This window comes from Loxodonta africana, chromosome 9 (assembly GCF_030014295.1).
Source record: "Loxodonta africana isolate mLoxAfr1 chromosome 9, mLoxAfr1.hap2, whole genome shotgun sequence".
NCBI lineage: Eukaryota > Metazoa > Chordata > Mammalia > Proboscidea > Elephantidae > Loxodonta > Loxodonta africana.
This window is the reverse complement of record NC_087350.1, coordinates 32,462,746-32,478,702: the sequence shown is the minus strand read 5'-3', so window position 1 is coordinate 32,478,702 and position 15,957 is coordinate 32,462,746. Positions and strand designations below refer to the sequence as shown.

At 38.1% G+C, this 15,957-nt stretch overlaps 1 protein-coding gene across 4 annotated transcripts in view; it reads right to left on the bottom strand.

The window, feature by feature from the left end:
* The window catches only part of GNAQ (G protein subunit alpha q), a 325,499-nt gene that overhangs the window by 67,274 nt on the left and 242,268 nt on the right, over positions 1–15,957 (bottom strand). For all 4 annotated transcript variants that reach the window (XM_064291202.1, XM_064291203.1, XM_023544734.2 and 1 more), the window contains 2 exons: positions 9,118–9,246; positions 6,458–6,587 (listed from right to left, as the gene is read on the bottom strand). In XM_064291202.1, coding sequence (XP_064147272.1) covers positions 6,458–6,587; positions 9,118–9,246 — 259 coding nt within the window. The remainder of the gene's footprint in view (positions 1–6,457; positions 6,588–9,117; positions 9,247–15,957) is intronic.

Below are 15,957 nucleotides of genomic sequence, written 5' to 3'. Positions count from 1 at the left end.
TGATTACGAGCTGGTAAAAGAAGTGTTAGACTCAATCCAATTAACAATCTTACAAAGGAGACCAGATATTTCAACCTAAGCTTCTACTTCTAACCACTTACAAGTTTCCTTTAGGACTCAGAATTCTTTCCTTGCTCAATTTTCCGTCAGTTTCCCCCCTAAAGTTGAATTTTATCTGAAGAAAATTCCCAAAGCTCACCTGGAGTTTTTAGAGGACAACAAAATACACGTATCACACTTTTAAAGAAAATGTTCAGACTTTGGTTGGCTTCATTTTAAAACCTGGTAGAGGTGAGACATTCAAAGGAAATGAGTATTTTAAACCATTTGTTTTAAGATCGTTCAAAATCAAATGAACAGCTAATAAAGGAACTTTGGTCTAACAAATATCTGGAGGTAAAATAGAGGTGTTCTGATTTCTTCTAGAAAAGGCAGGATTTTCATTCTATTCCCCTGCTCTTGGCCATCTTTATCAGCTCCTCTGGCTTTTCCTCTGAGTTCACCTCTCAGAGGAAGGCAACTTGAGGGAGAGGAAAGAAAGATGGTCTAGAAGGGCAGGGATGTGGCCTTGGGTGACCCTGGACATTCTTGTGTCCTCATCAGTACACTTCATACAATGAAACTTGATCTGCCCACTTCACAGAGAGGTCAGCTGGTGAGATTCCAATGGGTAATGGGTTGCCGTGAGTAGGAACCGACTCCATGGCACAAAAACAACAATTAAAGGTAAGCAAGTTTTGACCAAGTACAAAGTGTTAATGTATTATATATGTCTCCTTTCTCCTTTTACTATTTTATCAATTAAGCAATTTCAAGAATCTGGTTTGAAGGATAAATTTTTGGTTTGGAATGTTGGGGGACCCATCTTAGTCCAAAGGTGACTTTTGGGTAGAAGGAGTTATCTCAATATTTTAATAAAACCATAGCATATTAAGGAGCCCTGGTGGCTCCGTGGTTAAGCACTCAGCTGCTAACCAAATGTTGGCGGTTCGAACCCACCGGTTGCTTTGCAGGAGAAAGATCTGGCAGTCTGCTTCTGTAAAGACTACAGACTTGGAACCATATGGGTAATTCTACTCTAAAGGAAGTGGAGAGGAAAAAAGTCTGTCTCTGAGATTCTATAAAGAGCTTGGCCTGTAAGATATTCAGACACTCAGTCCTTGAGACAATGTTGAGAAAGCATCATTATATTAGTGTTCAGATGTTCATGTAAGAGAAAACCAGAAAAATAAAGACTAGGTGATAGTTTTTGGATACACATGATAAATTAAAATATATTACGTGGATGCCTTATTGTGTGCGTCAGGCTTTCTGGGACACTATTGGGATAATGTAAATATGAAGGTATTACAGAACAGTTGGCTCTGAGCTTGTGTGTTATCACAGAGGACACAGGGAACACACAAATCAATGCCGTTCTACAACCTGGAGTATTCTAGCCCACTATTAGAAAATAGGAGCCCTGGTGGCATAGCGGTTAAGAGCTCGGCTGCTAACCAAAAGGCTGGCAGTTTGCATTCACCAGCTGCTCCTTGGAAACCCTAAGGGGCAGTTCTATTCTGTGTTATAGGGTTGCTATGAGTCGGAATTGACTTGACAGCAACGGGTTTGGTTTTGTATTAAAAAATATATTTCCTTCTTTGGAGCAGAAAAAAAGAAAAGAAATTCATTCCCTAAACACTAGGAAGGCCAAGTATCTAGACAGACAGAAACAAATACATGAAGATTCACAAACTCTTGAAGATGAATACATCAATTTTAGGAATATTAAAAGCAAGAGCAGTCATCTGTACCACCTCCCTTAGCTGCTTTTGCTTGTGGTCTGCGATGCATTTTCCATGGTTCCCCAGGATAGAAAGGCAGGCTGTCAGGACCCATTCCCAGGTTCTTCTCACAAATGGATACCAAGGGAGGCACAAAGAAGTCTGCTTTGGATTAAACTTATGAACATCAGATTTCAAAATCAAGAACAAAATGTTTCAGGAGTTTACTTCAGTTTTGCCTCACCAAAAACAGAAGGCTGGGAAAACTAGAATTCTATAGTTCTGGATTTCCTTAATGATTTAAGAAGATGGATGAGGCACTGATATTTTCATATGTTAATATAATTACACACAAAAACGATCAAAGGACTACATCCCAATGCTGAAATATATTTTTGACAGTGTTCCCTAATTACCAAGAGTGATGTCTGTGGCTAACATAGCTGAAGCAATTATAAGCTGCTTTCTTCTTCTTATGCTTAATTAAAATGACCTTCAACGCTACCATCAGCCTTGACTTCAGGTCTGCACAAAGACCACCATACAACTTGACTTTTAGCTCACAAAATTACAACCTGGGCTTAAAAAATACTCACAAGTGATTAGGAGTCCAATGAAAAAGTCATAGATTTATTAATTTGTAATTGGTCAAAATACCACAACGTATCCTAAGAACCAAAGGAACTGGACGATATTTTTAAACGTACTTAGTACCTACACACTTAATAGCAAGTTACCATGGGAACTTTAAATATAACATTTGAGAATCCAAACAATGTTGTTTTATTCTAATTAATATAAAATAGTACACTTTTACCTAAAAATCTGATCTCTATGAGCAACATCAGGTAAAATGGGAATAAATGATCTACATGATTTTGCCTATAATGTTCAGATAAATGAAGAATTGCACTTATGTGCTAGAATTAGCTGGTGAGTTGCCTGAGGAATCTACTTTCTTTTCTATTTTGTTAATTTTAAAGTAGTGAACTGAAAAAGCATTAAATCACTGCATATATTTCTGTATAGATATGACACATTTATCTCATAAAATTTGTATTGATAAACTCTTGTCTTCCTCCAGCTATGCTGTAAACAATGAGGTAAGAAGTAAAAGTATGCTTCTTGTGTCTTCTGTGTAGTTGGTAAATTTCTTAAATTCTATTTTACTGCATGGGAAACCAAAGAAGAGAAATGATAACCCGTATAACTGTTACTGTCCTTCTCCTGTATTCCTTATTCTGATAAAAAGCATATCTCTTTATGAGCTCCTTAGGTCAACATTGTTTTTGTGGGGGTGTGTGTGTGTCCCTTTAGAATCTTTGGCACCCAGCACATAGTACTCAAGCCTTCAAAATATTTTTTTTTGTCTTGATTCAAAATTCAAAGAAGTCAGAAATGTAATATGTCTCCTTCCAAAATATGTAATATGTTCAAAATACTACATCCAAGGATTATGCAACAACAACTGGGTAGAGATATAAAGATATAGATATAGAGATGTTATAGCTAAAAATCTGATGGCAACTACCTAATTTAAATTTCAATAACATATTCTCATACATGTCTGTATGCTCTTCAGGTACTTTTCCTTCCAGCTACAGGGGACTGGCTAATAAACAAGCCTCTTTCTTAAAAAGAAGCCCTGTGGTTGATTCAAAAGCCCATATACCCACAACCCAAGAAAAGTTCTAGAATATATAAGAAGTTAATTCATATTTTTGTGGGATATTAGTTCATGGAATCTTTACCGAGGCTACATACAAAAGAAAATGCTATGGAGGACTGGATATGCATTTTAATGGAGATATGAAGGACCACAGGGGGGAAAAAATTAAAAGGACCAAGAAGCCAGGAATTCTTGTGTACCTGACACATGTATAGCATTAAAAGTACATTCTGGGACAACTGGATTTCCAATTACAAAAGAAAGAAGTTGGACCCATACCACATACCACGAAAATTTAACACAAAATGGATCAATTACCTACATATAAGAACTGAAACCATAGAACTATTAGAAGAAAACACAGGGGTGAAGTTTTGGGACCTAGTTTCTCACAAAAGATTCTTAGATACGATACCCAAAGCATGAGCAACAAAAGGCAAAACAGATAAACTGGATTTCATCAAAATTAAAAACTTTTATTCATCAAGGGACTTCATCATGAAAGTGAAGAGACAACCTACAGATCAGGAGAAAATATTTGGGAACCATATATCTAAAAGGCTTTAATATCCAAAATATATAAAGAACTCCTACAACTCAACAACAAAAAGACAATTAAAACGAGGGCAAAGGACGTGAATAGACATTTCTCCAAAGAAGATGTACAAATGGCCAATAAGCCCATGAAAAGATGCTGAAAGTTATTATTCACTGTTGTTATGTGCCATCCAGTCAGTTCTGGCTCAGAGTGACCCTCCAGTCATTAGGGAAATCAAAATCAAACCCATAATGAGATATCTCTTCACACTGACTAGGATAGCTAGTATCAAAAAAACGAAAAGTAACACATGTCGGTGAGGGTCTGGAGAAACTGAAGCTCTCATCTCCTACTGGTAGAATTGTAAACCGGTACAACCACTGTGGAAAACAATTTAGTGGTTTCTCAAAACAAAACAAAACAAATAGCTTATGACCCAACAATTCCACTCTTAGCTATATGCCCCAAAGACTTGAAAGCGTGAAGTTCAGAGACTTGTACACCAATGTTCATTATAGCATTACTCACAATAGCCAAAAGGAGGAAACACCCAAGTGTCCATCAACAGATGAATGGATAAACAACATGTGGTACGTACATACAATGTAATATTGTTCAGCCATAACGAGAAGTGAAGTTCGGATACATGAATGAACCTTGAAAACATTATGCTGAGTGAAATAAATCAGACACAAAAGGACAAATATTGTATGATCCCACTTAGGCAAAATATCTACACCAGGCAAATACATAGAGACCAAAGTTGATTAGTAGTTACTAAGGGTTGGGGGAAGGGGAAGTGGGGAGCTATTGCTTAAAGGGTTATTATGCATTGAATTGTGTCTCCCCAAAATTGGGTTCTTAATCCTCACCCTTATACTTGTGGATAGAATCCCATTTGGGAATAGTGGTTTCTTTGTTATGCTAATGAGGCCATTATTAGTGTAGAGTGTACTTCAACCAATCACTTTTTGAGATATAAAAGAGGAGATCAGGCACAGAAGAAAGTAAGCATAGATGGAGGAAGATAGATGCCAGGTCACAGGAAGATGACCAGGAACCTGAAAAGAGACAAGGCCCTTCCCCCAGAGCCAACAAAGAGAGAAAGCCTTCCCCTAGAGCCAGTGCCGTGAATTCAGACTTCTATCCTCCTAAAATGTGAGAAAATAAATTTCTGTTCACTAAAGTCACTCACTTGTGGTATTTGTTACAGCAGCACTAAGAAACTAAGACAAGGGTACTGAGTTTCTGTTGAGGTTGATGAAAACATTTGCAAGTAGATAGTGGTGATGCTCGCACAACATGGTGAATGTAATTAATGTCACTGAATTGTACACTTAAAAATGGTTTTAAAAAACTCCATTTTCCTATGCCAGAGTTTATTTTAATCAGCTGTGGGGAACATCACACTTCTCTTTATTTTCTACCCTATTCAAAGGATATTTAATACTTACTATTGGTATGTTGGAGCCCTGATGGCACAGTGGTTAAGAACTCAGCTGCTAACCAAAAACGTCAGCAGTTCAAATCCACCAGCCACTTAGAAACTCCATGGGGCAGTTCTACTCTGCCCTATAGGGTCCCTACGAGTCAGAATCGACTCGATGGCAATGGTTTTGGGTTTTTTTTCTTGTTGTTACTGGCATGTCAGTCTGCAGTCTGTGCTTCTAGAGGATATCAATAGCACCTCCTCTACTTGCCCAGCACATGCGCACACCCTGAACTTCAGCTCAAAGGCATGGTTTCTATGTCCCTTCATTTTCCTAAAAAAATCAACTCTGACTCATCAAGACTTTAACATCCTCAAAATCCATGTTTATATCTGTCAAGTTAGCACGTAATCGGAAGAAGACAATATCGCATCAGTCCTCTGGATAGGCCTAGCAAGGATACTTCTTCAACCACTCAATGCTAAGAAGAAATGAAATTCTGCAACAAGCTACAGAATTCTGTAGGAACAGAAAGGCCACATCACCAGGGCTCTTCATGACTCCACAATGAACTGATTTACAGCCCAGCTGCAAAGTCATTCACATTTGCCAAAAGAGGTTTTCAATGCTCCTTGAGACCCACCCATCCACACAATGATTTAAACAAAATGAAAACAAAACCAAACAGGGTGACTCACTCCAATGCTCCCCAACTCTATCCTGCAAGAAGAAGCCCATAAAATGACCTGAGGATTAGCCTTGGGATTTCTGTGTTATTAGTTTCAAAGCCTCTGCGTAAGTGTTAAAAGTATCATACAGGAGCTAATTAGACCTGAACTCAAGAACCTGCTCATACATTTGAAAGAAGATCTTACAGCTCTGAGTGTACCACGTGGAATAGAGAGATGTATATTAGCTTTTTGGTTTAAAACCCCCCAAATCAACCACCAAGAAATGAGTAGAGTCAGCTAACCCCATGCCTCACACACCACCTCCTACAATTTATATGTATCAGGTATTAAAATGATCATCCACTGTCTGTCCAAGGAGCACTTACCTCATTGTCTGACTCCACCAGGACTTGATCATATTCACTAAGTGCTACTAGAAACATGATAGAGGTGACATTTTCAAAGCAGTGTATCCATTTTCTTCTCTCTGACCTTTGGCCTCCTACATCCACCATTCTGCAAGTTTAATAATATTTCCATTAATCACATATAAAGGAAAAAAAATTAAAATCAATACAAATATAGCTTCACTTACACACTTAGGAAAGATACTGAATGGCATCCAAGTCAATTCAATGAAAATTTACATTCCCTGAGCATCTACTCATCTTCTGTCATCTAGCAAAGTTGAGACATTCTGGGTAATAAATCACTGTGGTTACTCGAGATTTACCAGATGTGTGTGAAAATTATAACTGTGAAAAATACCCTTACCTGTGCACTAAGCAAAATGGTGTGTTTTATTTAATCACAGCACTGAAGGGTCAAAAACAGGACAAGTTTTACTTGTGCTAAGCCCTAACGGCAAATGCTAAACTTTAGTTTCTTTTCCTGTAAAATGAGAGTAAAGGTCTTCATGTATTTCTCAAGAATGCTAGAAATGTCTGCAGGCACATTTAAAAGACATAAGATGCTATATATTTCGATATGGGGGTGTGTCTATGATGCTCCAACTAAATATGAGCATTTGGGGCTCCCCCCCAATAACAGTAATAATTTTGGACTGGTCTAGCCATCTTGAATAACATGGTGCTATTAGCCTTTTTTTTTTTTTATTAGCCTTGTCAAGTGGCTAACCTGCTGGAAGTGAAGTGTTGTAGAAAACATCAAGATGTTACAAGGTGCCATACAAGGGCCATCATTGAACTATTTTAAGGGTTTTTTTTTTTTTTAACACATCAAGTCTGTGCTTGTAACATAGTCTGTGAGTTACTGCTCAGGAACCAACACTATACATGGATTCATTGGAATAATAAAGTATATATGAAAATATTTGGCACAGTGTCTGGCACTGAATCCAATCCATCAGAGTTTCCTTGATTTGCTGAATCCATATTTTGATTGAAATGTCCACAATGTTGGCAGGATAAAATGCTCTCAGAGAATATACTGCGGTAGGTATAAAAGTGAGAGCAGAGCTGTTTAAGCATTTGTTGAAACTGTAGTTGCTTGCTCCTGGTGTTTTTCCGCCTTACAGTATTAACTCTATACAAGAAATCAAGGATCTTCCTGTGACTGCTGCTTCTACAAGTTTTCCAAGGTGCAGAAGAGCATCTGAGAGGCAGAAGTATGCATCCAGGGAGATCTATATGCTAAGGACATCAGAACTCTAATTCTCAGGTTTTTAGAAATATTAAAATGCTGGCTCCTCTCTGATGCCATCGTGTGAATAACATGCTACCCATTTATATGAAATGCTCCCTTTGTGAAATGCTATCACACTAGGCCCCATGAAATGACATCTGCTTTCTGAAAATATTCTACACTATGGTAATAAGAGGGAGGAAATGTGGGTGTCTCAAATGAAAGCTCTCTAAATGCTATAAATTCAAAACTTAAGTATGACAGAATACTAAAGGTACCTTGAGGATCATCTAAGCCAAACATTTTTTATAGGTGAGAAAAACCGAGGTGCAGAAATATTGCCAAAATGTCACCCACTTTATAGTTATGTCTATTTGAGCAGTATATGACAGCCAGATGTGACCTCAGGTGCAGAGACTGATGAGAATAAAACACACAGTGCCTTGGCAGGGACTGATGGATGGCCTGCTAATCTAAATTATACGGCAGCTGAACTCCTACTTCATAACTCAGTATTGTGCTTAGTCTTCTTCAGTGGGATGGGCTCTCCTGAGGAATCCAACCTTCTATGCCCAGAGACATTCACACTGGTAAACCATTAGAGATGACACGGCTTCATTTCTCAAAGCACCATGAGGTTTGTATTCTAATTAAAAGTACAATTGAGTGATTGTGTAATAAAAGATTAAATGAAAGTATATCAGTATTGTTCATTTTTTTTTAAGTCTCAGAAAAAAAAAATATATAGAATGCTTCTGCTGAAGTACCACCCAGAAAGAATGGCAACGTTGAAGGAAGAGGTAATGTATTTCCATTCTATTTTGTTACATAAATTTAGATTAGGTTAATTAACCTGTTTTCAGAATCACTTGAAAAATTTCAAGCAACTTTATTTTATGGATATAAAATATCATATTTTTTAAATTGCTACTGAGAAATTTTGGATTGGTCTCTCCCAAGAGTTGGAGGAAACATCAACATGAATGCTTCTGATAACATAATTTCTATTGTTAATAGGTCTCTTACTTAATTTGAAAAATATATACATTGTCCTCATAGAGAAAATAATTAAAAAAAAATTATAGTTAGGACCAATGTTTCAATAACTCATCTTGTCCGACCACCAGCAAACTAACATTTCATTAACTTCTTGGTGATCTAAACTGAAACCCACCTCTACATCTTTCCTCTCCTTCCTCTTTCAGGAGTATATTATAAATTTGTGTATCTAACACCATGAATCGGAATTAACTTGTTGGCAACTAACGATAATAATGGACACAAAGGCTATAATGTTTTAATATCTTAATATTTTTCCATATGATTTCAAAATTTACGGAGATCACTAAATGTACTCAAGGTATAAGAGCTGGGAAGTGGGTTTTATCGACTTGGTTACTACCTGAAAATGACACTTTGTAAGTCAAAAGGGTATTCGATGATCCCTGTGGTGGGGACTCGAACTCTAAGCACATCTTGTTGAGTAGGCAGATAGGCAGGGTCGGCTACGCGGTCCAAGTCATTAAGATAGCTGAGGAGGGAAGACACAATGAGAATGTCAGTTACACCATCACACCAAATCTGCCTATACAAAGGGATGGGCAAAATTTCAAAGAGAGAAATGAAGGAGAAAAAGAAAAATATCAGAAGGTAGTAGAGAAGTCTGAGAAGCAGATGGATAAAGTCAACCTGCCATTATTCAGAACAAGGATATACATCTACAGATTACCTCATCACCCTACTTCTCTTCTTACTTCTCTGACTGTCACTTAGAATTCATTCAAAAAGTTGAAGGAGGGAAAAGGAAGAGAAATTCAAATTTGTCTCCTACCATCTGCTTGCTTAGCAGATCTGGCTGGTAAAAAAAGGAGTTTAAAGCAAAGAGTTTTTTAGCTATTTATAAAGATCTTACTTTTATAAATAAAAATATAACAGAGTTGCATGTGAGGTCAGGATGTGTTTTCTTGCCTTTTTGCAGGATATAAAAGTCTTTTCCTGAAATGAATTTCCTTTTTCCCCTTTGAGAAGACAGCACCATAACATGCCCTAAATTCTGCCCAAAGTCTAACTCATTCATGGTTAATGTAAAGCCAGGTGACTTCTAGTTTACCAAAGTAACAATGTCTAAGGTCAGATATTCCCAGTGTTTAGTCCCCTTAACTTTTAATTTATCTGATTTTTTTTATAATACTTTCTCATTCCCTTAAAAAAAAAAAACTTTTAATTTTGAAATAATTTTAGACTCACAAGCAGTTGCAAAAATACTACAGAGACTTCCCATGTATGCTTCACCCCAGAGTACATTATCAAAACCAGGAAACTGACATTGATCTGATTCTGTTAACTAAACTATAGAACTTATTTGGATTTCAACAGTTTTTATGTACATCCATTTTTTTGGGGGGGTGGTGTATTGTATATGGTTCTATGGAGCCCTGGTGGTGCAGTGGTTAAGCACTTGACTGCTAACCAAAAGGCTGACAGTTTGAACCCACCAGCCACTCTGAGGGAGAAAGATGTGGCAATCCTTTCATAAACATTACAGCCTTGGAAACCCCATGGGGCAATTCTGAAAATGAGTTCGAATGGACTCAATGGCACACAACAACAACATACAGTTCTATGAAATTTTATCACATCATGGAATTACCACCACAATCAGGATACAGAACTCCTCCGTCACCACAGAGAAATTCCCTTTTGCTACCCCCCCTCCCAACCCTAATCCCTAGCAACCATAGATCTGTTCTCTATCCGTATAATTTTGTCATTTCGAAAATGTTATATTCCATTGCCTTTCCATTCTCCCAAAGTACAAAAAATAATTTGTGGCGTTGAGAATGACATAATTTGGTATATCCTTTTCTGAGAGGTATCCTGACGATTTCAAAGAGTGACTATGCTCCTATTTGCCCTGGAGAGGATGGGACACCAGATTTGGTTTCAAAATACACAATTACAAAGTGAATATGCAAAGTAAATAACTCGTGAATAATAAAATTTAACGTAAGAGTGAGAGCATTAATGGAATTGGAAATAGATAGGCCTTCAACATATTTATTTGTGTCCAAATACAAGACACAGGAGTGCTGGTATACCTGACAGTGAATGTCTGGTGCAGAGCTTGTTATAACTTAACAATAGCACAAATATTTAGTTGTTATCACCTACCTTGGGCAAGGACTATGTCTTATCTTTATTTCTGCCACAGTACCTAAAAGAGTACCTGGCAAATAGTCCTTAATATTTGTTGGTGGGATAGATGGATTTTCTAAAATTAGATTTTGTTTTAGCACTATTTAAATACCATTCTTACTAGTCCATCACTCCTCTATCAGTTTGTCATGCTATGGTGGTTTGCATGTTGCTATGAGGCTGGAACAGTATTTCAAATACCAGCAGGGTCACTCACGATGGACAGGTTTCGGTGGAGCTTCCAGACTAAGAAAGACTAGAAAAAAAGGCTTGGTGATCTGCTTCCAAAAATTAGCCAATTGAAAACTTTATGGATCACAACAGAACACTGTCTGATTCACTTGCTTTGACATGTCATCCGGAGGGACTGATTGCTAGAGAAGGACATCATATTTGGTGAAGTAGAGGGCCAGAGACGGCGAGGGATACCCATGTGGGACAGACTGGCACGGTAGCCACAATGATGGACTCAAACATGAGGATGATACAGGACCAGGCAACATTTTGTTCTGCTGTACATACATAAGGTCGCCATGAGTTGGAGTCGACTTGACAGCAGCTATCTATCTATTCTTATTATTGTTGTTTCCATATGAATGACATCCTTAAATCTGAAACTAAATGTTAAAAATAAATACTGTTATTAAGTTCATAAGATTCATGCAATCATAGACTACTAGAGCTAAATCTGATTTTAACAAAGAACTACTGCCCTTTTGGAGGTATACGGTGCAGGGGTTAAGCGTTTGGCTTCCAACCAAAAGGTCTGCACTTTGAACCCACCAGCCACTCCTTGGAAACCCTATAGGGCAGTTCTACTCTGACCTATGGAGTCGCTGTGAGTCAGAATCAACTCAGCAACAACCGGTTTGGTTTCTGGTTATCAAATTCTTTAAGACAAAAAAAGTATCTGCCTGCAAAGTGACTAGTCAGTATCCTACTGGCCTTACCCCATGCACACCAGTGATTCTCTAGCTGGCAGTCAGCTCTCTACTGACTGATAGAATCAACCTGACATCTTTAATTATAAAACTGGCTGGAGAGGGAAGAGGGGAAGACTTGGAGAATCTGGGCATGTGAGGCAGGAAGGAAATAAAAATGGACTAGACCTGAAATTTTAGGAAATATCTTAGAATGGTCTTGGAGCGGTCTCAATTTTCTGATGGTGTTAACAAGCCCATGTTCTGAGAGTTGATCTGTATCTCATTCTACAAATCAGCTGATCATACCATAAATGCAAAATCAACTGGCTACAGAGATGGAGTTTTCTCATTTATCAGCTCCTTGCATTGAAAATCTTGAACATATATGTTGAAAGACAAGAGATTCCCATTTATTTAACTACTGCATACAAGAATTTATTCCAGAGGAAGCAGAGGACTTTAAATACACATTGGCAAGCTTGCTCAGAAGTAAGTTACCCAACAAACCACTTACTTAATGCCATACACAGAGGTCAGAACAAAGGGTGCTAATTTTGCGTACAAAGTACTGTGGTGTTCCTGTGGTAAAGAGAAATTGTGGCTTTCTGTTTCCTGAAGATGAACCGAACAGATTACTCGTTGCCACTCCGTTTTTAACATAGATGTATATTTGCACTGGAGGATTTAAAGAACCAGCTCAAGAAGAAGGAAAATCACCTGTCACACTGCACGGTAGGAACCTTGATCAGTCTCTCTCCAGTTTAGAAGGAGGCACCGAGCTCCCTGAAGAAACATGTTCAGTTAGAGGGCAACAGAGAACACACCTGCAACTGAAAACTACTTATGGTGCTTAGAGGCTGCCCTAAAAAAATAAAAAATCAGTGATGTTTCTCTGTGATTCCAGGGCACTACCAAGATGTTAGCTGAATACCTAAAACGTTTACAGTGCAAAGACAAATTTGCAAGAACGGTATTCTTCCCTCTTCATGGCCCCCTTCCAACATTAGTATGGTTCACGTCAAGTAACAGTAAGTAACATATACCCAAGGCTTGCTGCTAGCCTGGCTTTCTTCTATGTGTTCGCTGCCCGGGTGTCATCATAGTTCAAGGCAAGGAAATGGCCACTGAAGATAAGCCATACATATGTGATTAAAAGGACAGTAACTGAAGTTCTTGCTTGACACTCCTTTTGCCTTTGCTCATTTGGGTAGTAGAAAGGCTCAATTCACGTGGAGTGAAAATGCTAAATTAACCTAGTTTAGTGAAAGAAAAAAGGCTGAAAGGCATCATATTTAGCACTGCTACTTGCAACACACATCATCTAGAACCAAAAGCAAACCAAACCAAGGCAAACGAAAACCCAAGCAACAACAACAAGTCTCCAAACAAACCAAAGACATACAAACTATTTTCTCCTAGAGGAAGGTCTGGATGGCAGAGAAGCCACACCGGGATTGAAGATACGTTGCAGACAATTTGTGAAGCAGGTAAAACGTGCCAAGAACCAAGCACTGCATTTTTTCAAAGGTGCACGACCCTGTCGAGCAGGGGCCAGCGTGGGGATTCTCTGCCTGCAGAAGTCCCAACCCCATGCTCTGCCCTCATCCTGGGCTTACAGAAGTTGAGGCACTTAACAGCACTTTCTGCACTTCACATTTGCTTGGATAAAAGCCACTCTATAAATGAGGTTCGATCATGATAGCATTGGCGCATCCTGAAGTGTTGATTCTTGTCACACTTCGCAAAAAGATGCTGAAATAATCTCTTAACTGAATTGTACTTTCCATGTCGGCATCTCATAAAATGAGTGAAAGCTTTCGTGGAATATGGAAGTTGGGTTCATGTTGGATTGTTCCATTCATTTAACCTTTTAAAAAGAAACACTGAGGTCTGAACAAATTTATACGGCAGAGTAAATTCAGGAAGTTAATTATAGCTATAATTTGTTTTGTAGAAATGATTTTGAGTGGCTGCTGAGATCATTTTCACGGAATTACTATGGTGACAGGCACAAAGTACATTTCCAAGGCAATGTATGTATAACAAGTAACTGGCATAACTCTCCTCTGATGTCAGGAAGACAGGACTCCCATGGTACACACAGGACTTACTTAACTGCCTAGGTAGGAGACAAGACGTGTTTAAGACTGGGTTGGAAAATAGAAGGCCCACTGCTTAAACTCACCTTACCTCAAGCCAATCCTTATGTTCTCTGGACCTTAGTGACTTTCTAGTGCGTTGAGACATTCGATAATTAATAATTTGGTAATTGATTTAAAAAAACTATGTTCTTCCATTTATATTTGCCTAGTCAATTATGGCCTTCACATTCTACTGAGTCAGGGACCAACCACCACCATCTTTTACGTGGCTGTTACCACCAGCACTTAGCCGAGTGCCTGGAACACAGCAGTTGCTCAACACGTGAATCTAATTAAAACTATTTTATGGAAAATGCTGTGGTGGTTAGAAAGGCCACTTACACTTTTTTGGAGAAAACATAGGAGTAGGGATGTTGTTAGCTAAGCCTCTTTACATAATTACCTCTCTGGGCTATTACTGCTCTGCCTTATATAAGAACTAAATTGTGAATTAAAATGCCTCTGACAAATTTAAAGACAACACAGAAAGGAAAGGCACCATTTACTTAACTTCATTTAGTTGATGTGCTTCCTGCTCTTTAGGTCCCGGCCACACAACGACATAATTTGCATGTCTGTTTCATTCCCCTTAGTATCAAGCTTTCAGGCCTTGGAAGGCTCTCTAGGCCAGCACAAACCAAGGAGGAGAGATCTTATCAACAGACAGTTCTGACACAATCTCTTTAAAGGAAGAATTCGGTTTCTGGTGGTTTCCAGTGAAAAATGAGGCAAGAAGGAAACTCACGTTGTCAACAATGCCTTTCTGACCATGAGAAAAATGCAGGGTTCTCTGGAATCCAACAACACATTTGACTATGGCTGAGTCATTATGGTAGGTGTTAGGACATTAAGACTCATAGGATGTGATCCTTGTCTGCAAGGAGTTTAGCAGCTTGTGGGAAGAAAAGTGTTACTTAAAGAGCAGGAATGGTAGGGTGCGTTTGGGATGGAATGAGCACTTGTGTATTTTGGACAGTCATTTTTCTCGGAACCTGTTGGAACTGTCTTTCTAATCCTTGATGATAATTCACAAACATCCTTCTGTAGTATAATTGATTTGCACGGAAGACTTAAGGAAATCATGCCTACCAGTTTGTAATTATACCTTGTACCAGTTAAGTTCTTTTCATGTTTAACTTCACTATTATCTCTGGTTACATAAAAAAATTAAAAATTCAGAAATGGGATAGAATTCACTACTTCCAGTGATTCAAAATATCTGAAAGCAGCTGAAACGTCACTAAAATAATATACCCAAATCAAACATGGCGTGTTCTCTCTTCAATATGTTTTTAGAAGAGATCCCAATTATTCCCTAATTTTGACAGTAGTTGGTCGATAACTCTTTTGAGTCGACCTTTAAATTTAATTTACACTCCTGTTTGACAAGTCATGAGAACTTATTTTTGAAAATCTTTTTTAAAACTAAAAAGAAAAAAGCCCTACTGCTTATGACTGGAAGGATAACTGAAATCTGAACCAAGAAGAGCCTAGAAGGCAAGTGTTTTGTTTTTTTAAATGAAAGGAATGGAATGAAGTAGAGAAATAATTTGTCGAGTAAAAATATATCATATTTGAGGGGGGGATTAAGAAATTTAATAAAAATTATAGGCGTACGACCTTCAGAAATTATACCAAAAGGCGAGAAGCATTGTGGGAAGGAAGTAGAAAAGAAACCTCTGACGTTTGGTGTAAATCCAACCAACCACAATTAGATAAATGAAAATAGCATCTGGGGGCATTCAAAGTACCTTGCTATGGTGTGTGTGTGTGGTGGGGGTGAAGGGGAAGAGGCTCTTCAACGCCTGTGTAAGGGCCTTCTACACAGTGGCTACATCTATAATGGATTTGTAGTTCATGCCTAAGGTTAAGATGAAATTCTGGCACAGAAAGTGATCTTGGATAGATTTTCACATTTTTAACGACAAAAAAGAAGGTTAGAAAAATTAGGTCAGCTTCATTTAAAAAATTAAGCAGACCTCA